This window comes from Sinohyriopsis cumingii, chromosome 17 (assembly GCF_028554795.1).
Source record: "Sinohyriopsis cumingii isolate HCF-2022 chromosome 17, ASM2855479v2, whole genome shotgun sequence".
NCBI classification, from domain to species: Eukaryota; Metazoa; Mollusca; class Bivalvia; order Unionida; family Unionidae; genus Sinohyriopsis; species Sinohyriopsis cumingii.
In genome coordinates, this window is record NC_142977.1 from 42,644,459 (window position 1) to 42,668,131 (window position 23,673).

At 35.2% G+C, this 23,673-nt stretch overlaps 1 protein-coding gene across 1 annotated transcript in view; it reads left to right on the forward strand.

The window, feature by feature from the left end:
* LOC149778509 (complement factor B-like) overlaps positions 1 to 22,501 on the forward strand; it is a 74,791-nt gene extending 52,290 nt beyond the window's left edge. The window contains exons 8-13 of the mRNA XM_089939392.1: positions 4,991 to 5,143; positions 8,249 to 8,313; positions 8,797 to 8,946; positions 10,209 to 10,479; positions 16,189 to 16,450; positions 19,995 to 22,501. Coding sequence (XP_089795518.1) covers positions 4,991 to 5,143; positions 8,249 to 8,313; positions 8,797 to 8,946; positions 10,209 to 10,479; positions 16,189 to 16,450; positions 19,995 to 20,238 — 1,145 coding nt within the window. The 3' untranslated portion in view covers positions 20,239 to 22,501. The remainder of the gene's footprint in view (positions 1 to 4,990; positions 5,144 to 8,248; positions 8,314 to 8,796; positions 8,947 to 10,208; positions 10,480 to 16,188; positions 16,451 to 19,994) is intronic.
* Positions 22,502 to 23,673: the final 1,172 nt, after the last annotated feature.

The window sequence follows — 23,673 nt, forward strand, 5'->3', positions numbered from 1 at the left end:
GCGCTTTCTATTCATCACAAAGTAGGAGCAGTATGCTTTTGATCAACCCGGCAAAAATAATTTTATAAGACTTTTATTTTTCATTTTTTTGAATGAAGACCAAGTAAAACTGCTGCTGCCATTTATCAGGTCTGAAATATGCAGTGGGCAATGTAAATTCCTTTTGAACTTTGTCTGGATGATTCACTTGGAGAAAGGTGGAGTATAAAGCAAAAGAGGAAGTAACACATTTTTAACAGAATTAGCTATAGACATAGCAACTCTTGATATTATCATTACATTCGCTGTAGTTTGAGCAGCGATCGGTATTCCCTTTTCTTCTTTAATAGTAGTGTCATAATGTTCTTCTCCTAGACGCCGTTTAAGAAATAACTTTAATTTTGTTTAGTTTCTTTCATTATATATATATATATATATATATATATATATATATATATATATATATATATATATATATATATATATATATATATATATATATATATATATATATATAACTTTTGGGCAAAGATATGTTGTTTCTGATCTGCATGTGAATGTGATACTCGTTGAATTTCGTCAAGCAATTCAAAAAGATTCCAATTTTCTTAAATCATTTCTAAGCAATTGATATATACGACCGATATAGTGAATTTCTGCTTCCTCAGTTAGCTGCATTGGTTATCTGAGGTTAACTGTTGGTTCCAAAATATATTGATGTACCCTAGAGTCAGTTAGTATTATTCATTGATTACCTCGTTTTGTACAGCCTACAGTATCCAACGACTCCTTTCCAACCTGCATTGCTACACAGTACTGTGTGTCATGGCCAGCCCAACCATGTTGGCGAACTAGACGGTCGCACAGGGCGCAAGCCTTTATGGCGCGCCAAATCGGAAGGAAGTGAATTTTTATCTTTTGGCTGGCCCTGCTGAAAGCAGATATTACTTTGATGTTAACTTTCCTAGAGATTTGAACTGTTGTAATATCTCGGTTAGCACAATTTCATTTTGTTTTTGCTTTGTTTTAGAAATTTAAAGAGGTTCGTACTTTAGGGTCAATCTGACACGAAATTTATGAAACGAATGTACACAGGCTGCTTGCAGCAAGAAACATATTGTATTATTCAACGAGTTTCATAACTTTCAAGTCAAATGAACATGACTTTAAGATTCTTGTTTTCACATAAATTGAAGGACTTAGGATTACTCAAAGACCCTGCCATGTGACGTCGCTGAGTGTGACAACGAAGCGTGGTAAACACATTGTATTATACGTTAAGAAGCTAATAACGGCCAGTATTATGAGATACAAAATATTTCAGAAAATGACAATACCATTTCAGATGTATTATTAGTCCACGAATGAAAGTTATAAGCTTAATGAATATGACGTGACAACAACACAATCGGACGAATTATTGCAAATCACGTATCTTCTTGTCGTGAAATGCAAATATCTCTGAAAAAGAACCAGGTAATAAAAATTCACAAACACTTGAGTTGTCTGCGTATTGAGCACAACGAACTGCAAACAAAGTCGACCATTATCTGCCACCTCGTAATAAGCTGGCAGATCAGCGTCAACGCTCGCTGACTGCTTCATTCACTAGCAGAATGAACATAGCAGATTCCGACCTGCATGAACATTTGCTAGAGACCATTGAAACAATACATCATGGAGTTTTAAGAAGTACAATTTTGAAGAAAAAAAGAAACAAAGAGACCGCCTAACCCTAGTATTTACTTCCATTGGATGCCTGTGGAAATGGCAAAATATGCATATATATCGATGCATCAACAAAAGTCGTAATTGTTATTGTGCTAAGCGAGATCGTACGACAAAATTACAGTTATTGGCCTAAACATCCTGTAGTCTGACTGTAGTCGAAAGAATTGTATATTATTCAATGACAAAGGATGCTCAAACTACAGCCAATATAATGGCAATATCAAGAGTTGCTATGTCTACAGCTAATTCTATTAAGAGTGTGTTACTTCCTGTTTTTGCTTTCTACTGCATTTAATCCACCTACTCCAATTTAAATAGGACTTAATAAGCATTTGCCATTGCTTTTTTTAGATGTGTTACAAGACATCAGCATCTCTACCAGGTGGAATTGATACTTTAATATAATGGTTGTTCAAGAATGCTGGCCAAATTGTTTCTTTCCTATCAGAACATATTTTGATATTATTGTATTTGCTGTACCATTAGAGGTTTTTGTTGTTTCCATTTGTTTTAAAAATGTGTGACTAGGCAAGGATATTCAGACTTCTTGACCTATTTCAGTGTGACAAGGCAAGGCTGTTCACAGTTCTTAACCTATTTCAGTGTGACAAGGAAAGGCTATTCACAGATCTTGACATATTTAAGTGTGACAAGGCAATGCTATTCACAGTTCTTGACCTATTTCTGATAGTAAACTACTGCAGCTCATTTGTGTTGATATAAATAATTAAGAATTATGTCAGGGTTGGATATATATATATATATATATATATATATATATATATATATATATATATATGCACACATAAATAGATAGATAGACAGATAGGTAGATGTCCAGACTTTTACATGGTTCACTCTACTAGTTTCATGTTTTGACTATATACTCTTAAGCGTTCATTCATTAAGTATTCAAGATATTTTCAGCTTTGTATATGTCATCCAGCGTTTAGCAGATATTACTCTTTTGTGTTAAATCATGCCCTCTATATCATTTCCCATAAGGTGTTCATGTTAATAAACAGATTATCACATAAACTTGCTTGCGAAATCTTAAATACTTCTTCAGCAAAATTAGGAAAGTATCTCTTTGCAAAGTTTCACATATTTTTTTAAATTCTAACTGTTCACCTATTCTAAGTGTAGGCGTTCCATAATATGTTTTGTGTGGTAACTGAATAGATTAATTCGTGCCTTTACTAATTCTCTCCTTTCTGGCATCATGTCTGTTAACCTGTCATGAGTGTTATTGTATCTCTCAATTAATATTTGGTAACCCATTGTCTGGTTTCATTTTGAGGGAAACACTTTCATATTTCAGTCTACAGAGCTCTTTTGAACCTATACACTCGAGATTTCTTTTTGTCTGAGCAAGTTTGAAAAGTATCCAGTGTTTTCGTTTTCCAACATATTCTTAACTTTCCTGTGATCGAACGTTTCTTTCATGAAACTGAATTTTCCAGACTGTAGATCTGTAAAAACTTATCCAAAGACATTACGAATATGCTTTCTCTTTTTCGTGCTTACTTTTTCAGCTCGAGTTGTCTAATCCCAAATGATAGAAACACATCAATAATATCACTGCAAAACAAATAAAATGCATGGTTTTCTGCAGGAAACTTCGTTCGTAGTACACAAGTTAGAATAATGCTAATCGGTTTAGGATGCCAATAGCATGAATCAGTTTGGGATGCCATAGTCTGTATCAGTTTGAAATGCCATTAGCATGAATCAGTTTGGGATGCCACTAGTCTGTATCAGTTTGAAATGCCTATAGTCTGTATCAGTCTGAAATGCCAATGGTCTGTATCAGTTTGAAATGCCAATAGCATGAATCAGTTTGTGATGCCAATAGTCTGTATCAGTTTGAAATGCTTATAGTCTGAATCAGTCTGAAATGCGAATAGTCTGTATCAGTTTGAAATGCCAATAGCTTGAATCAGTTTGTGATGCAAATAGTCTGTATCAGTTTGAAATGCCTATAGTCTGTATCAGTCTGAAATGCCAATAGTCTGTATCAGTTTGAAATGCCTATAGACTGCATCAGTCTGAAATGCCAATAGCCTGTATCAGTTTGAAATGCCAATAGTCTGTATCAGTTTGAAATGCCTATAGTCTGTATCAGTCTGAAATGCCAATAGTCTGTATCAGTTTGAAATGCCAATAGTCTGTATCAGTTTGAAATGCCAATAGCATGAATCAGTTTGTGATGCAAATAGTCTGTATCAGTTTCGAATGCCAACAGTCTGATTCAGTTTGTGATGCCAGTAGTCAGAATCATAGCAAACAGCTAGCGAAGTTCAGTTCAGTTCTGACTGGCATCGGTCTCTGATATGTTGCTTGATTTAAATTGGCCTTTACTTGAATTTAATTTTTTTGACAACATGTTTAAAGAGTCGGGTCACCACGTCGAGTGTTACCCCCACCCACCCAGTCTACACCATCCTGGTCTGCATGTGACAACATTTGAAATAGACTCTATAATCGACAGAGCTTTAGAATCCTTTAGACTGAGAGAGATTTAGAGAGAGAGAGAGAGAGAGAGAGAGGTATTTTTCATCACTTTGAACTATTAAGCAAGGGCAATTACTGACATCACCAATAGTATCAGCTGGAACAATGGACATGTTTTAAAAATACTTAATCTGTTTGTTCGTCCTTATGTCTAGTTAATACCAATAAACCCAGCTTCTTCTAATAAGTACTTCTCTTAGTGATTCAGGTAGCTACATTGTACATGTACTCAGCATAGAGCGCAAAACAAATAAGTTTAATAAACAAAAGATTTTTTTCCTCATATAGAGAAAATAAAAGACAGTCGTTCTTCATTTGCCAATATCTCCCTTAATTCATAGTGGTTATCTCCTTGAACTAAATAAACGTGTCTTGGACATGGCATGTAAAACCAAGCAAACAACGTCGATGGACAATGTTGACCTCAATACATATAAGTTATTAACTGCGTATTGACACATATTGACCATAATAATTATATTTACGACTAAAGAATAAATTAATTCCTTGCATTGTTTCAGGAATACATTTAGACTATTTAAGCTATTCTTATAATGGGAAGTAGTAATTGCAAAGAATGAAATAAATCAGGGAGAACTTTATTTGTAAACGTTGATATTTTTGTTCACAGTTGGAAAGAATCTTGCAAACACCGAGAGAATCACTGAGGCCAGTGGAGAGAAGCACAAAAGGCGCTATCATATATTTGTTTATCTGCTTAACTACTTGCATATACATGACACTTTTCTTCCATTTGTTTTTGCAGATGGGTATGAGATATTTGCGCTTGGTATTGGGGACAATGTTAATATTGAAGAGCTATCTAAAATAGCGTCAGAAAAAGTGCAGCTGCATCTTTTCATAATCAACAGTTTTAACGACCTTGCTGAGGTAGCTGATATTATAGCTGAGAAGAAAGGTATAGTTTTACTGAAAAATAAGTCTGCTTTGTTATGTGGATGTATGCCTACCTATCTGTCTTTAGCTACGTACATAAGTGTAGTGTCTAAATATGTTAACTCCGACACATGACTTTGTTCGTCGTATCCAGTGTGCATACCCTATTCTTGCTAAAATTACCTAGTATGAGTTTGTAAAATGTAGCGAATAATATATATGGACCTATGCTGCGTAGAAGCCTATAGAAACATAATGGCAGCAAGAAAGGCAAGTGGAGCACTTCAGAGTTTTGTGAGGAAAAAGTTCATATTTCTGACACAATAAAAAGGTAAATACGGTGTGCACTGGTAGTTTGTTGGGTTTGATTGTGTGCATTTTTTACGCATTGAAGGTGAACATCAAGAGACAATCGCTCGTAACCATCGCGCTCTCGTTTAGATCGGGAGCTGGACACTTTTTGAAGCAGTTGAATTCATCCAGATACTCGCTTGACTCGCAAAGATTCGGTTGAATTGGGGTTATGTTTCGTGATGTTAAGATGTTGCCGGCTGATTTTTTTTTATTACATGATATAAAACTAGTGTAAATGAAAACAAGGACAGAAAAATCTTTCTTTTCCGTTCATCATCACCATTTCGGTAGCCTAAGTGGTTAGAGCGACCTGAGTTCGAACCCCCGGCCGAGTCATACCAAAGACTTATGAAAATGGTACTTGCAGCTGCCTCGCTTGCCGCTCAGCATTAAGAGTTTAGTGTTAGGACTGGTTGGCCTGGTGTCAGGATAATGTGACTGGGTGGGACATCACGCTACATGATGCCCCAGTGCTAGACATCACTATAAACTGCCATACTGCAAACGTCGTGGCGATATGACTGAAAAATTGTTAAAGCCACGTTAAAAATCCAAATCACACACACCGCATCCATTATCCATTTGAGAATGTGATTCACATAAGCAATAGTTAGTAGTAAATACATCAATACCGGCATTTTTTCTTCACAGTTGGTGGTAAATACGCTAATAATAGCATTTATCCGTGCTAGTTATGCATCTGAGCTTGGTTTTGAGTAATAAAGTCAACACAACTTAATAACATCTTATTTGCAATCTGTTGACATATTACTGATTTTGAAAAGCATGATTGGTTGAACTAGACTCTTTTTATAGTCTACGCGAAAAACAGTTACTGCAGATCGCATCCACGTTTGGCTGCAAGGTAAGTTCTCTTGCACTGATGTGTTCTTGATCTCATCTCGTATTATGACAACCTATAGTTTGTGATTGAATTGGCCTAATGTTTGTGCCGGAAGCAATGGAAAGTATTCGTACGGCATAATCATTTTGTAGAATGGACTTATTCTCATTTCGGATACGATCTCTTACAGCGGAAATTATATTGGATCATTTTCAGGTTTATGAAATATGTTATACGAAGAAATGCCGGTTTAAGTTAACCTTTCGATTTGATTACCGCAGTAGAATGTTATACTGTGATATGTAAGTTCATCTTCGCTAGCCAAGGTTCCGATATGATTAACTCTGTCTACATCTTGGCTGAGAATAGATGTATTTTTGCTTTGTCTTAGCAACATCTATTGGATTTCATGAGTTGCCTCCCTTGGTATGTAATGCCAACTAACCAATAGCGTGGTGCATTGCAGGTGGACCGAACATGGTGGTGGCAATTGACCCAAAAGGGATACTTTGGAAGTTTAACATTGAAAGTATGACTATGTACCATAAGGAAGTCATTACAGGTGCATATGAGTAAAAAGTATTTGTACAAACACGGGCTGGCAGTGGAAGATTGCTTATTTATCAGTCCATTCAAGCTGTGTGCTCTCCTTGTCTCGATCACGTAGGAACAGTGTTTAATTTTGATTGAATGCGGTGGCTTGCCGTCGCGTCCAATTTAATTCATAGACCCGAAGCACAGAAATATCTGTTCCATACGCCAAGGTGTAGATGGGGCTATCACATCGGAACCTTGGCTAGCGAAGATGATGTAAATTTGGAAAAGCACCTTTAAATAAAGATCACACATGAATTGACACTTAGACCGTCATTGACACCGACGATGCCTTTTACTTCTTGAAGAGCTTAAAAGGTGATAGGTCAAATTGGGTATAAAGGTTTACATTTAGAAGGGTTCTGAGGGATCTGAAATGGTGTAAAATTTTAGTACATTATGCAGATGTTTATGTCTACTTTGTATTGAGACAGTGGAAACAGTAAAATGATTCATGTTCTCGGTTGACCGTCAGTGTTACTAAGGTATACATACGGACCTAATGAATAGCAGATTGAATATAGTAGAGTGTGTGTGCGTGCGTGTGTGTGTGTGTGTGTGTGTGTGTGTGTGTGTGTGTCTTATTTAGATTTTTAACATAGCTTTAACAATTTTTCAGTCACATCGCTACGATGTCTGCAGTGTGGCATTTTACAGTGATGTCTAGCACTAGGGCATCATGCCGCAGTCATCTAGCATCATGTCTCACCCAGTCACATTATTCTGACACCAGGCCGACCAGTCTTAAGACCAACCTCTTAATGCTGAGCGCCTAACGACGTAGGTTTTAGTACCATTTTTATAAGTCTTTGGTATGACTCAGCCGGGGTTCAAACCCGCATCCGAGGAATGTAGTAGTAGTAGTAAATAATACTAACAGCGGATAATAAACATCGAGACAAATATTAATGAATCTTGACATAAATAACGAAATAATGCTTTAAGAAAAGGTACAAGGAATAACAGGAACAGTATTGCTTTTGAAACGATCACTTGGCAACAGAAGGGATAAACCAGTTCAACGGACCTAGATCTATTAAGTTCACTTTTAACTCGTCAAGTCTTTCATAAGTCTCGAGAGACCCTCTCCAACATCTTAAGAACCAAAACATAGAATGGTATATACATTATATTGTTAAGTCTATTCAGTCTTCTCATATGAAGTTGTCAGTCTGTATCAGTCTGTCAGTCTCTCCACTACTCCTCTCATTGTCTCATCCCCACTCCAGTTTTGATTTATCCACGCTCTCTTTGGTGGCTATATGAAACAGATCAAATAGAATCTTTAAATCCGCCATTAAATACAGCGTGGATACATGTTTATTTTCGTGTTAGATTTCAGACTCTGTGGGGAGGCAGGGGACGTCCAAACAGTTGCATCTGTGGCAGAAGCCAAAGAGGTACTCTATTTCATTCTTTTTATTTATACCCGTCCGTCACTTTCAGTATGTGTGTCTTCCCATATATTAATATGCATTCTATATACTTCTTTTGCTTTGTTCAAAAATAATTTTCAAAGTTTTTAGTTAAAAGAGTCGCTGTTTTCATCTGAATTTGATAGAAGAGATTAAAATATGCTCTTTGCCTAAAAAGCTTGTTCTTTACAGACGGCAATAGTGCCCTGGAAGTGCAGCGGTTACATGCTTGCTTGGCATGTTTTGATCCCTGGTTCAATCCCTGCAGTTAATACGCGTATTAATATATAGTCGGTTTTCTCCACTCTAAAAATATTACCTTTGCATCTGAACCGTAGACAGCTCATGGTACAAGGTTTCAGAAATTTCTATACAATTCGCATAAAATTAATAAATTTAGAAAAGAGGATAATCTGCCTACATTAATTTAGACGTAGCAGACGTTTACCCGAATCTTTTATTTTCTAGGGCGCCTGGCCATGGCTTGGATGGTTCTCGAGGGTATCTGTGAACTCAAAACCAGTCACTTGCGGTGGTGCCCTCGTATGCGATACATGGTTCCTGACCGCCGCCCGCTGTCTGCATGATGATGACGGCAACGTTACTAGTCCAGAAGACGTAATTATATACATGCATACATACATACATATACAAATACATACATACATACATACATACATACATACATACATACATACATACATACATACATACATACATGCATGCATGATTGCATACATACATACATACATACATACATACATACATACATACACCCACGAGAACATATAAATAAAGCATGAGACCAATGATGTTTGAAATCAGGAATTTAAATTCATTTCTAAAATGTATGTATTTTTGCAGGTCTGAGAACCATCTGACGACTCAGTTCTATTGTTTAATTGAAGATTGTACGGAACAAGGAGGATAAGAATAACTTCAATATTTGACATAGCTCGGCGCATGCGCCAATACAATCTTTAACAAATAATATTTTTTGAAGCAGACGTGGATTATATTTCTGGCAAGAGCTTTAAGCTAAACTTGCCAGCCTGAAAGCAGCAATTTCTCTCAGTAGCATAAAATGATATAGCATACGTGTTTTCAAGCGTCTGTTTACATTAATTGTCTTACCATTTAAAGTATCCAGATCAGTCTATTAATTTGGATTTGAAATTATGAACAACACTAATATTGGTTACACACTTGCGTGTGCAGGTTTTGAAAGCTTGGTCCACTTTCATGAATAGATTCCAGAATATACAAGTGCATTGAGTTTTTATAAATTATTTTATAAATTTATAATTAATTGTTTTGTTTGCTATTCAGTCAATGACAAATAAGCGTGCAACTTAAAGCTATAGTTGTAGATTGTAATATTTGGATGCCGAGAGCACGTGATGAACATGTTACTTTTCCCAACCTCTTTTCGAAATAATGGGTGGGCTGTTTACAGTTTGCAAAAATAGAGATTTGTTTTCCTTATTGTACACAACGTGATTAACACCATGCTGGAAAATTGAAATCACTGCAGTTATTTGCATGCTAATTTATTGTGCAGACTGGTACTAGAAATCTATAGATTGTGCAGACTGGTACTAGAAATCTATAGATTCACGTACCTTGTCTCTTAATAAATTTTCACTGCATTATTTTTAATCATTCTTACTTAAAAGAGCCACAAAAACACGCCATGCCATTATTTAATCTTATAATTATTTGCATAGTAGTGTAATGCAGTTTTACCTGGATTAATGGCATATGTATGTATGAAACGCAATCCAACACCATTACAAGATATATTTTACAATTTACATCGATTTAGCATTCTTCTACGATCTGGTTATTTGCTTGAACAGGTTTCTCATTATTTTCTCCAGATCGATTTATACCTAGGTGCCCATAAACTCACGAATGAGAATCAAGGAAATGCAATAGGAACCAAACCCATTGAGGTCTTCATCCATCCAAACTACAACCACAGCTACTACCTGATGAAGAGCTACAGCAATGACAAGATAGATTACTTCAAACAGTTCTATAGCGAGTATGACGTTGCTCTGTTACAGCTCAATAATGCCAGCAATGGAGGTCCTCCCCTTTCCCAATCCATTCGTCCCATCTGCGCTTTAAGAGGAGAGGAACATAAAGGCTTGTACCACTCATTCAATTCTTTCTTGCTTTCGACGAAGTCTTTTTATGAAGCTTTTGACCTAGTTTATATAGATACTTTAACATGGTAACACATTGTAACCGACGAGGTAGAGTTTGTTTGATTTGATAAACATATTAGGATCGGGAGATCTGTTGTAACGGACGTCGAATGGGCGTAAAATCCTGTTTTCGACTGCAATATCTAATTGGACATAAGAGACGACCTATGGAACGAACGCATATCAATCACCGTTCCCATTTCTCTCTCTCTCTCTCTCTCTCTCTCTCTCTCTCTCTCTCTCTCTCTCTCTCTATTAGATACAGTGGCTGGAGTATATACATAGGTAGATCCAGCTGTAAGCGGTTATATAATGTCATCGGCAAACAGCTGCACATGTTGGAGAAAGAGTTCGGGGCCTCGAGTGGCCGAGTGGTCTAAAGCGCTCACCGTTCCGGATTACTGCCATCTCACCTCTGTCTGCGTGGGTTTGAGTCCAAGGCTCGGCTAGCGTGGGTACGTGGGAAAGTCTGTCAGTAGCTTCTCGTAGGTCGATGGGTCTTCCCTGGGTTTTCCAAGGTTCTTCCTCTACCAGTTATACTGACCGCCACGTATAGCCTATCATGTGCTGAAAAATAGCGTTAAAAAACAATAAGAAAATAAGAAATATGGAGAAAGAGTTCTCCTTATTGTATATGGAAAGGGTCGTAGTTACAAGAAATTTGTTTGCCGCTTGGATCGTTAACATTTTAGCGAAACGTTTTGTTCCATTACATTCGACGTCGCTGTGCATTGCTTTAATTTGAAGTTTAATATTAAGTAAACAGCAACATTAACATTTACATGGATGGTTAAGAAGTCTAAGACAAGATTAATTCTTTCTTTTTACTTGCTTTATTTCTGTTTTGAAAACTTTTCTATTTTGTATTTGCCTCACTTTTAATAAAATATTTTCTAAGAGTCAGCGAGAAGCATCATTGGCATGGATGCTGTGATCAGAGCGAGACAAAATAACCATATTTCTCTACATAGATTTTAAATCCATTTCCCAGTAACCCTTTCTACTTTACCAAAATGGTATATTGTCTTCATATGTCCTTGGTTGTGTTCCCTTGAACTCCACCCGATTGGTTTGCAGACAAAATTAATTTCTCCAAACTGACCTTGGACTAAGCCATTAGTTAATACAGCTGGTTAATGCTAACCATTCGTAAACGTTAACGTTTTCAACAACACAATGTCTTGTTCGTTTTCAAGTTTTCTTGAATGATGTTCTGTAATATTCTTACTGCCATAAGGTTCTCTTAGTTTTGGTTTTCTTTTGTAAAAAGATGGCAGATGTTTACGAGGTATAATGCGTTAATTCAAAGTACAGTATATCATACTGCCACAAATCGGATAACTGTGTGCAAAGGTTTGTCCCCTGACAGGACAGGGTTGGTCAGTCAATTTTAATATCCACAGCCTTCTTAAGTGACAAATAAAAACATTGCAAAACTTTTGTCTCCATGTTTTAAACCAGTTTATCATTATATAATTGTCTGGCCAGCGTAATAGATCAATTATGTCCGAGGTAACAACCATAGCAACCATTTGAAAACAATCTTGTGAGTTTTTAAAACGGTTATAGTAAGGTTTATCAAATTTGAAGAAAAAAAAAACGGTGTTTACAAAACATGATAGAGGACGTTTGTGGCCAAGGCGGCGTATCTAGAAACAACATTGCTTTCATTAAAGAAAGGTTAAAACACATCTTTCCTTTAGTTTTCAACAGCTGGAACAATTCATAAGCGATGCGCATGACTAATTTCATCATTATCAGTACTCCTGAAACCTTTGACACCAATCTTCCTTTCAAGCGCCAGCCAAAAGCATTAAGTTAAGCTGCTGTTCATGCTCTGTCCGCCTATTTCCTAATTTAATTACACACAATGGAACTAGTTCTCCGTCGTTCTACTGTTGCCAGACTTTGTAGCAGGTCGTATCTGGGACATGGAACAAAACTGTTGACATTGGGTTCAAAATGTCAAAGTTCAATGTATGTAATTGGGATTAAATGAAGGAAAACTAGTCATGAAAGTCTAATTATAGTCTGTACCACATGCATTGGCTGTAACTTTTGGTGCCTTGCATTTAGGACAAGGCAGACACTAATTGATGATGTAGTTACAAGGTTAAAGGTCATGGTCAGAGGGATTCTAATAAGGATAGCGTTTCCACAAAATAACACAAGTCCTATTCCACAAACCACGACCGAACTTAAAACATCTATCACTTTTGCTGTCAAAAATCAAGGTCATCAAGACAGTTGTTGCAAAATAATTTGAAATGGCGGGCATGTAATTTACACAACTGCTGCATAAAATATATTTCATGATACTGATCCTTTTATGTTATTGTCACCATACTCGTTTAGATAATTAGCATCTTCATCGTCGTCGTCATCGTACTCTATCTTCCTCGCTATCATCATCATCATCATCATCATCATCATCATCATCATGTTCCCCTCACACTCCCCTATCTCGACTTCTCCTTTCCCTTAATTTGCTCCCCCCCCCCCATTAACCCTATCACGCTTTTTGGTTTGTTGACGCGGAGTACGTTTGTGTTAGAAATTTGCAAAATGTTCATTTATATTTATTCGATCGAAAACAGTATTGATTCTGTACAGATAATAATCTATCAATAATGTGGTGGCAGTCATCTTAGGCAAACTGTGCTATAAACATTTTTGTCAGATGACAATCCAAGAGGTTATCGCAAAGGTCGAGTGTAAAATATAGCTTGAAATTCTATAACACATTAACCCCTGGATGTTTTTGTCATTTTTGCCTGAAAATCGAGTAGGAAGCACATTTTGAATGCTATTTCTGAATATATCCGAAAACACTAAATCCCAGGTGATCTTTCAATAACATACTGCCTAGTTGTATTAGAAACGTCGCTTTTCATTGGCTATTTGGCTCGCGCATGAGCAGAATGGTAAAAATTGGATTTTTTTCTTCTTCCCTAAACGGAGAAATTATTTTTGTATCGAGACCACTCTATTACAAATGCTCATCTTATCCTACTTTTTGTAAAGGCTTGTCTATCTGTTTGCAATTCATACCGGTTTGCCTGAGATCTGAGACCCAAACATCTAAAATCCGGACACAAAATCGGATTCCGACCACAAGCGAATTTTGGGTAGAAAAAAGTCGGGTCCAAAAAAATGAGGTTTTTTATCTGTATTTTGTAGGGCAACTAGATATTCCAAATTATTTGGTATCATTGTAGAGCTACATCTGTCTACCTTTCTATAATACCACCCACTTTAGTGTATCATGCATGACCATGACGCTACAGAGCTAGGCAGTAGGCTACTACCTCCTGCCACGTTAACTCGTCGCTAGGGGTTAATGTGTTAAACTAAGTTAAATGGGTATGACGGTGTCCCCTTTGGAACCCCAAAAGGTTGACCAGCTCAGCTAAATCTCACGGGTCCGATAGGATATTAGATTATGCAACTGTTTATCCATGTTTGCCGAACATTAATAATCTAGAATAATAATGTTAAGGAAATAAGTAATATTTTGACGGGCTTCTAACTTTTAAAATATCACAAAATCCCTTCTATTTAACTGGAAACTATTTTTATCCATTGGCAATTTTACTCTTTAAGTTTGTTCAACTTTAAATATACTTCCTGTTTAGTGTACGGCGATAATTAAGCTTCATACAGTGTACCCTTACATTTGCCAGCGTCAAATTGTGTAATTTATGCACGGTTTGTCCCCTGATATTCTTCTATTTATTTTAAAATCACACTCTGTAAAATTTAGATGAGAGCTTTTACTCTTAAAATTGATACAAGTCAAAATTCTAACATTCTTTCCAAAGTTGCATTGAGGTGTTCTACAACTGTTCGATTTAAGTACACAAAAATACTAATCTATACGTTTGAACCTTTTTTCTGTTTTATTGATTCCTCTGGTATCATATCTTTAGATGAACGACAAATCTTGAAAAACACCTATCCAGACTCTATTTTCCTCTTTTTTTTTTGTTAAAATATTTCCACATAGTGGTTTTTCGCGTTTAGTGAAATATCTGCTACTGGTGAATTTTGCTATGAAAATGTAGAAATGAAATGAACATTTTCCTCTTTAAAAAGGCATTTGCATCTTCGTTATAGAATGCTTTTCCTTCATCCAATTGTAATGCATCTTGTTTTCTTTCTCTACAGATGTGTTCAAAATTATGTTATGCTTCTTAGTGTGCGTGTGTGTCTAATTGTGCAGCCATGAAAATACGTCTATAACTGTTACAATAAATGTATATCGATTATATTTTTCCAAGCTTTTATATCATTGGCATCTGCTTGCCACTGATCATCAGTGTGTGTAACATGAACTTTTCTCAATGGAAATTTAATTTGCCTGTCTTGACCTGATAATCATTTATTTAATTCAGAGTATTGAATCTTTTTTTCTTTCTCGGACTCGATAATTGTTTGATATTTGTGAATGCAAAATCTGAACCTCTTAGATACTAATACATAAATCTTACACAAGTCTCGTGATGAATTCACTTAAAGTTATTGTTATACTGAAATCGAAAATATATGCTAAATCTATTAGTGTTATCTATGACTTCTATGCAAAAGCAACTTTGGTAAAATCAGAGACAAATATTTGTTTAAACACAGTCCCATATGGTGCAAAAGTATCATCCAGTATCGTAATTGAAAGTCACCAATTAGAAAGAAAAAAACCAGAAAAAAGAGTAAAGAAAAACACAGTTTCTTGCTTTATAACATCTTGAAGCATTAGAAATGAGTTCTTATATATTTATTTTTTTAAATCACACGGAAATTGCAACCGTGTACAAAAATACAACAATTTACAAAACCAAAACCATATAATGTATGAAAATGATAACAATTTTGAATTTGATACAACAAATATATTGTCTCCTACTAGTCTTTTTAATTAAATATAAGTGTCACTTGAACATTTTTAAATAAAATTTGTTATTAATAATTAATGTAAAACAAATAGAATTTGTATTTAAAGAAAACCAAATTCAGCTTGATTATATGATTTAGGAAATTTGTATGTAGTACCTTTATTTAAGTCATAAAGACAAGAATTTATACTCAATTCGAAATTTGTTACTTTTATGAATCAATGGGGAGGGTGGGCTAAGAGATAAAACAAAATATAAAATACTTAATATCTGAATGATATAAGCTCATGAAAAACTGGATTAAAAATTATGTCACCTCTATCGCAAGATAATATTTTCATGGGTTTATACCACTGATATATGCTTGTATTTTTTTTCTCAGTGCAGTTAATTAATGAGTTGAAGTACTAAATTATTACATGACTATTTTAATGCTCAAAGTCTGATTTCTTCAATATAATCTAGCAATTTCTAATTTATTGAATCTTTAATTTAACTTTTATCTCTATCTTGATAACTTGTTATCTTTGATAATTTGTTTAGGTTCAAACATTTAAGCGAAGTTTATATTTACTTTGGATGGATTGTTTAACGGATGGGGGTTTTGTGAGTCTTCGTTGCTCATCAATTTTAATTTCAACCACTAGTCACTGATGTTTAATTTTTTGAAATAACCTGTATCTTGGGTGCACAAAATATCTGCAAAAATAGTAGCCTAGTTTTTTAATACGGAAAAAACATTTATTTTATTGGAGCAGGCTTCCTAGTGAAAGGACGAGCAAGGCTACAAGCCATGTTGACAGAAGAGGTAAACCAACCTTATGAGAAAAGGAAAAATAAAGCGGTTTTCGTGGCTGGTTGGGGATTTTCTCCAGACGAAGCCACAAGGGTGATGCGGATCAGGCCTGCACTTTATCAGAGCAAAAGTATAGTTGACTTTCCAGGTTTCTGTAAAAGGACAAACTCTAATGTAGACCCCGACAGATTCTTCTGCGCCAGGGATAAAGATCACACACAACGGTATTAGATGAGCACATACGCACGTACACACATATCATAAGTCAATTCTCTATCGATTTCAGTCTTGATAATAAAAGTTTTAAAAAATATCAATTCAGCGAAATTTAAAACTGTTGAAGATTTATACCCAGGTAACGTTATTTAAACATATCTGCTAAATAAAGCATTTTGAGCCCGTAAATCAGGTAGAGAGCTTGTTATCTATTGATTCATATATGATATAGCTTTAATGGTGAAGCCAGCAAGAATAAATGTAGTACATGCAAAGCAGCGCTTTTGGCTCATCAGGTTAGTTGCGGCCATTTGCTGAACCAAAAAATTTCTTCTAGGCAAGAGGTTGACATTTCCAGCGGCGGTTTTAGACATTTCCGGAGACCGACATATAGGCGAAGTAGGTAGCAGTAGCTTGGTTTGGTTCACTGCTGCTACATTGACCCAGTGTATAATTACCAAGTCCGTTTTCCAAAGGCCTAGTATAAGCGAATAAGCCGTAGTCTATTAATAGACATCCAATGGAAGCAATAGGAAAGGGATTGGTTCAACAATTACAGCGGTAGCCGAATAGGCAGCCACAGGCAGCAGTCATCAGATAGGCTCAAGTTTGTTTATAAATATCTTTTAGAAAAGGCAACAAAGCAACACGTTTGATTATAAGGTGACCTTGGGATGGTTCCCCAACCCAGTGGTCAACCTATTATGGAGATAATAAATAAAAAAAGATTCATCACAAGTGACTGCAGAGAATGTTCATAATTAGGTTTTAACGCAAACACTTCAACTGAAGTTCCATGTTCGCCTATTTTCATTGATTTTAATGGGTACCCAGATTCTTTAGCACTATCACCAACAGTTTTGTGGCTCCGATTTACTGCTACTTTGCATTCCACAATACCAACAAGAGAGTTATTTTCTTCATCTCCACCATCAGGCAATGCTGCAATGAACCCATGATCCTTATCTATCATTAAACCCAACGTTTTAATAGAAATGTTTGAACCCTCTTTAACTTTCTCAGCAACATACCGATTGATAACTGTTGGCTCCATATCTAATCCATATTTCATTATTGCTGAGGAAAACGAAGATGGCTCCAGTACTGCACTACTAATTGTGTTGGGATTGGACTTTATGTACAAAAAGAAGTTACAAATACGACTAACAACAGACCCAGTTATTCTCTGTCGTCTCAAAAGTAAACCAATCAGACAATCTGCTTTGTAGAAGAATATTTTCTTGAATAAGTAGTTGTTCATCCTGGGTGACTTTTAAACAATTCTTTAACTCTGTTTTATTTTGTGGTGATACTGTCTGAACGAGATAAATCTGTGCTATTTTTTTAGTACTTTTTCCACATAATCATATAATGGATTTACAGAGACTAGTGTTTTAACTGGATCGTGTTGACTTGCAACTGTATTTATTACCAGCTGTTTACTGGGGTTGGATTCTTTACTTCATTACTCGAATTCACAGAGGAATGATTCTACAAGAGCTCTCAGTGTCGCAAACTTTATTAAGCTTATAAGTCTCCGGTTGTTCTCCTTTTAATGGTAGGTTCTGTTTTCTTTTTTTTCCCATGCTGTTTTCTTGTAAAGTCTATATCATAGATTGGAACTACTGGAAGTTTAACGAGCCTTGGCTTATTCCAGTTTATCTAAAAAGAAAAGGAAAATTTTAGGAAACAGGCTAAAGAGAATGAAATGTTTTCTGCTACCATTGCTGTTATTGTTAAATAATGTCTTTGTAAATTAGAGTACCAATATTTATAGTACTATGTCTCAACTTGAAGATACATATACCAGTGAATGGTGTAATGTCTTCAGGAAGCACAAATACCTTGACAGAATCTTCCAGTGCATCACACAGTGCAGCGGTATGTTGTCACATACAGTTAGGATCAGACCCAGCTGGACATGTGCAGGTAGCATGTATGATGTCATCCACTGAGTTCAGCATTAGAATCACTCCGTATAATTACTGTTTCATGTGTGCTAGAACCTGAGCAGAAACAACGGCATTCTACTGCAATTTCATCTTGCTCCACTCGATGTGCTGTAACAAAAGAACACACGTTTAAATGTTTTTGTGGATGACAATAAACATACAATAATGTTCATTACGATTGGCAAAAATAAAATTTTCATGTTTCAGGTTATTTCTCCCAAATAAAAAAAATGTTTTGTTATTGGGTAAGCTCCTGCCCACAAAACAATTTAAAACAATAAATGTGATAGTTTCAAAAATAAGCACAACCCAGTACTTAAATGTAATACATTGTCATCATTTGTATACCTGTATTTACAATGTAAATAAGGGGGGAGGGCAACTTGAAACAAGCTTATATTGTAATTTCCTAGACATATTCATTATATATATATAAAAATCTATTTAAATCCAATTAACCATACATACTGGACATAAAATGTGTTACATGTACTAGTATAGTGACATTAGAAATAGTTTTGTATATGTCTTTGAAAATCATAGAGATCGAATACCGGTGACGCCGATAGTCGGCTTTTTCCAAATCCAGCAAGTGGAGCTAATTAAATTATTGAAATTTACATGTAAATTATCCACAGACTTTCAAAAAGAAATATGATAAACTCATATGAAACTCAGTTTATTATAGTGACCTTTCGAATGCATATAAACAGTTTGAACTACTTGCTCTTTGATTGTCAGGATTAAATGTGCTTACTTCGACACCGTTTCCTTACTTACATGTACATGTCCAGATGTAAACAGCTCAAAGCTACTCTCCCGTATGGCTTTGAAATCCGCCCTAGTTTCCAGAAAATAAGACAGGATGGTTCCATTATTAAATTTCGTCAATATCTGCAGCAGTATCGCTGTTGAATAGGGATTTTTCAACTCGATAAACGATGTTGAAGTAGTTAGAGAAGTTGATACTGACGATGAAGCGGCCGCCATATTTTGCCCACCAACTATCGAGTGGCTATTACGGTCAGCTGACCACCCGCCACGAAATCAAAATTCCCGAGCAATTACGAAGTTCGCCGAAGTCTGCATGAAATGGACTATTGCTGTTGAAACATTAGCGGCGCACTCTGAGTGCGGATAATCACCAAACAAATCAAATTGATGTGTATTGCTTCAGAGAAATAAGAACCTTCAAGTGATCAGTAAAATTCATGGCCAAAACCTGAGTTAATAAATGTTTCCATAATTTAGGAAGAAGCAAAACCTGTGACACTGTGTGCATTTCGAGCTAGATGGAAGTTTTTTCTGATAAAAGACAAATAGATGAACTGTGTCTTACATATTTTACTTTTGTTTATTGCACCATCTCTTTTCTGCTTGGGTTTGAAATTAAATCGCTGACATTTTAATATTGGTATCATTGACGTTATTTGCTTTAACCCCTCCAAATTGGAATTTATAGGTGAAAAGTTTGAAAAAGAGCATCAATTTTTAAAATTAGGAATGGATTCATTTTTGGCCTGAACACTGGCAATAGCTGATTATAGTTTTGCAAGAGCCATAATTGAATTTTCAATTCGACGTTTTCCACTTTCTATAGGTTTTACTGCAATAGCGACGTGGGTGGCCCATACATGGCGGAAATTGATGGAAAATTCGCCATACTTGGGATCGCTTTGGAAAATGCAGATTGCAATACTCGCTCCAACATATATCTGAACGTATTGCATGACAAAATCACGGGCTGGATTCAGAATACTTTAGGAAACTGCAGTGACCCGAACGACTGGATAGACCCTAATAAACCATGGAACAAAGGTGGACCATTAGTGCCTGGATCCTAATAACCATGGAACTCAAGCATCATTGTGGAATCAAAGTGTATTAACAGCTCTCAAAAGATTAAAATACTTGTATACTTGTCAATCCAATCAATCATCTGTATTGGTAAGAATAGGGATACACAGAGCGACCTTAGTTGAAACCCACGGTTTTCACTCACCTGATTCGAGTTACAGCCGAACAGGTACGGTCTAGACTGCAGTGTTGCTACACTGCTAACTTCTCGTGCGTGTAGTGTCAAACTCTGGTAACGCAAGATACCGTATTACGACAGGTAACGAATCAGTGTTCACTCGAATTATTTTTGATTGGTTAACTTACGTGGAGGAAGTGTAACATGAAAAGGAACATCTATCCTAGTAAAGATCGAGTTTCAGCTAAGGTCGCTCATTGGAAATAATTTATACAGGGACATAACTCTAACGGAACTGAAGACTGGATCATTACAAATGTGAATGCTTTTGAATTATTCTGATCTCGGATGAAAATATTGTTTAACGGCAAAAAACGGATGACGATGTAGATCATTATTTTCTTTTTGAATGTAATGTCGCATCAATAAATTTAGTTCGTTTCGACCAACACTGTACTCTGAATGAATACATTGATTTATTATCCTATAAAATATTTTAGCTTTTTTTTTTCTTCAGAAAAGGAATCACTTTATTTTTTAGACATATATTGCTAACTCGCCGATTGCTACATTTAAACTTGTGTGAAACGTTTCTTTGATTGATATTTAATGATATCACAGGCAAATATAACTAGAATGATGATAAGAATATTACGGAAGAAACACAAGACAAGGCTACACCAGAAACGGAATAATGAGCTTGAAATTATACATTTCAGATAAAATAATTAATTATTTTCTATATTTTCTTACATCGAAGAATTGAAATTTGAAGGATTTCAAGTTTAAAGCATTGAATAAACTTTTGTGTACAAATTCATTTTTACATAAAGTATACTAATGGATAATGATAAATGTATTTTGCTGCAAATTAGAGAATAATTCAATTGTACATGTATTATTTGAACGTAGAAAGGTAAATCGTTTATGCTTTACGTTAGAACAGTCGATAAAAGAAGAAATTAATATTTATAAGAAATTTATCAAAACTATAATAATTGGAACTGATATTCCAAATGTTATCTACTTTCTTACTGTCATAACACATTTGTTTTTACATGAATCAAACTTTTCGAATTGACCTTTGAAATTTGAAGTTTTAATTCGGATTTTTACTAGATATTTTTAAAGGTGAAAATATAATATATATGTAAAGCATTCCAGTGGAAATTCGTGAGCAAATTGTCGGATATGTTTACTTATTTGATATCTAGTTGATAAGGCCCTTATTGCTAAAAGCTTTGCTTGCGTACATCCTTATGATATATAAGAGAGAGAGAGAGAGAGAGAGAGAGAGAGAGAGAGAGTAGGAATACTTTGATTTCACAAATATACTTTGATGTGTTACAAATATTGTTTGTATAATAATTTACATACACATATCGCATACTGCCCGTATTTAGCAATTTGACACAAACTGTACTCTCAGTTTTGTTTTTTAGTTGTATTTGTCAGTTTGTCACACATTATATATCTCCTTATATGTAACATGCAGGGTTGTCTGTATTTGACGCATATTACAGTTCTTGGCATTTTACCTATGTGTATGCGCCAGTTTCTTTGCCTATATGTATGTAAAATGTTTCACTATCTTTTTTTCTAAACAAAACAGAACTTGAATTACGTTGCATTTTTAAGTTACTCTTCTATGGGCACAAGTTACCATAAATATTTTTGACAACAACGTTTGTTTCTAAATTCAAACATTTCGCTCGCTTCGTTTACATATTTATTATAGCATTAGATAATTCCGATTTGAAGATGTATGTGAAAAGAGCCTTTTGTCTTTTCTGACAACATAATAAATACGTTTTAAATATTATCCCACGTTCTAAAAATATATTCTAAAAGAACATTTGGAATTTCTAAGGGTTTCTCAGTTCTAAACATAGATTATAACTATAGTAATATGCCTAGCGTGTGTGTTATTAATCATATAATTCATCCATAGACACTGGTCTGTAAGTTTCTGTGTTGGTTTTTACGAACGAGTTTTTATTTTAAAGGTAGAATGTTATTGTTACTACTCTATGGTCTTAAGCTCTGCAACAAAAATGAGCGAGACCAACAAGTTTTGTAAATTTCAACAAATAATATCTTTCTCTAGAATAAAAAGTGAACATTTAAAAGAACTTATAGTATTGTGAATTAAATCGCAAATAGTCCTAAAAGTTTTATCACAAGAACAAAAGTATAGAGTATTCCGAATGAGGTCCAGTTGTGTTCCGAATGAATTCCCTCTTGAAAGTGCTGATGTACCAATAGTCCGGAATAGTGTTGATGTGCAGATAGTCTTTATATATCACAATGATATAATCCAAAATATATTTAAAAATGAATTCACAATAATCACAAAATAGTGATTTAGTTCGAAAGTATTGATGAACACTTTGCAATTCCAATGAATAGTTTATATTTTAAAAATCATCTCAAATATTAACTTAAACACAATTAAATGACAGATATCACTACAAATGTTAAGACAGGAATAAATAATAATGATATAAACTACCTTAATATAAAAGCCTGACACAATAAGAGGAACATGGTGAGGATCAAACGTTAATTTCAGAACCTTCTGAGTTGTAAACAAGAGCAGGTCTTTTACTAATATTTCACTAAAGAACACGGCATCCATCAGGTTGATCAGGAATTTTCGAGGGGAAACCGAATGTCCTAAACTCAGATCCAAGTAAACATGTTTAAATACATGTAATAATTAACATAAAACTTAATCTACAATCAGATACAAAAATTATCTGTGTAATACATTGTTTACAAATGACCCTTGCAGTATATAATCCGGGGCAAACGCCAGCACACAATACCAATTAAATATACATAACAGTTAGTTACAATAACAAACAGCCTTCCACTAAACATTAGTTTTTAAGGACTGGTATTGATTTGTAAAGATGAACGTCGGTCCATGAAGTGGGTGTTTTCTGTCATTAGGTATGCATTTATCCATTTATTCACATATTAGTCTATTCAGTTTTTGACGTACATCTGTTGTAGCTTATACATTCTCCACGGGTTTCCCAAGACTTGAGTAGACAGGCCAGCATGTCGGAAAATATCACCGTATCTAAAATAGCATTACGATGTTTCTTCTCGTAATGTAACCAGATTTTCAGGGTTTGTTCAGGGTTTTAGAATAGATTCTACAAAATTGTAAAATGTATCAAACCATTCGTGCAACTCAAATGTCTAAATAGTCGAAGCAAACAAAGTGATTCCGATTAGATTAGACTGATCTCAGAAATTCATTATTAGGAAACGCACGACTGATAATATCCTCAAA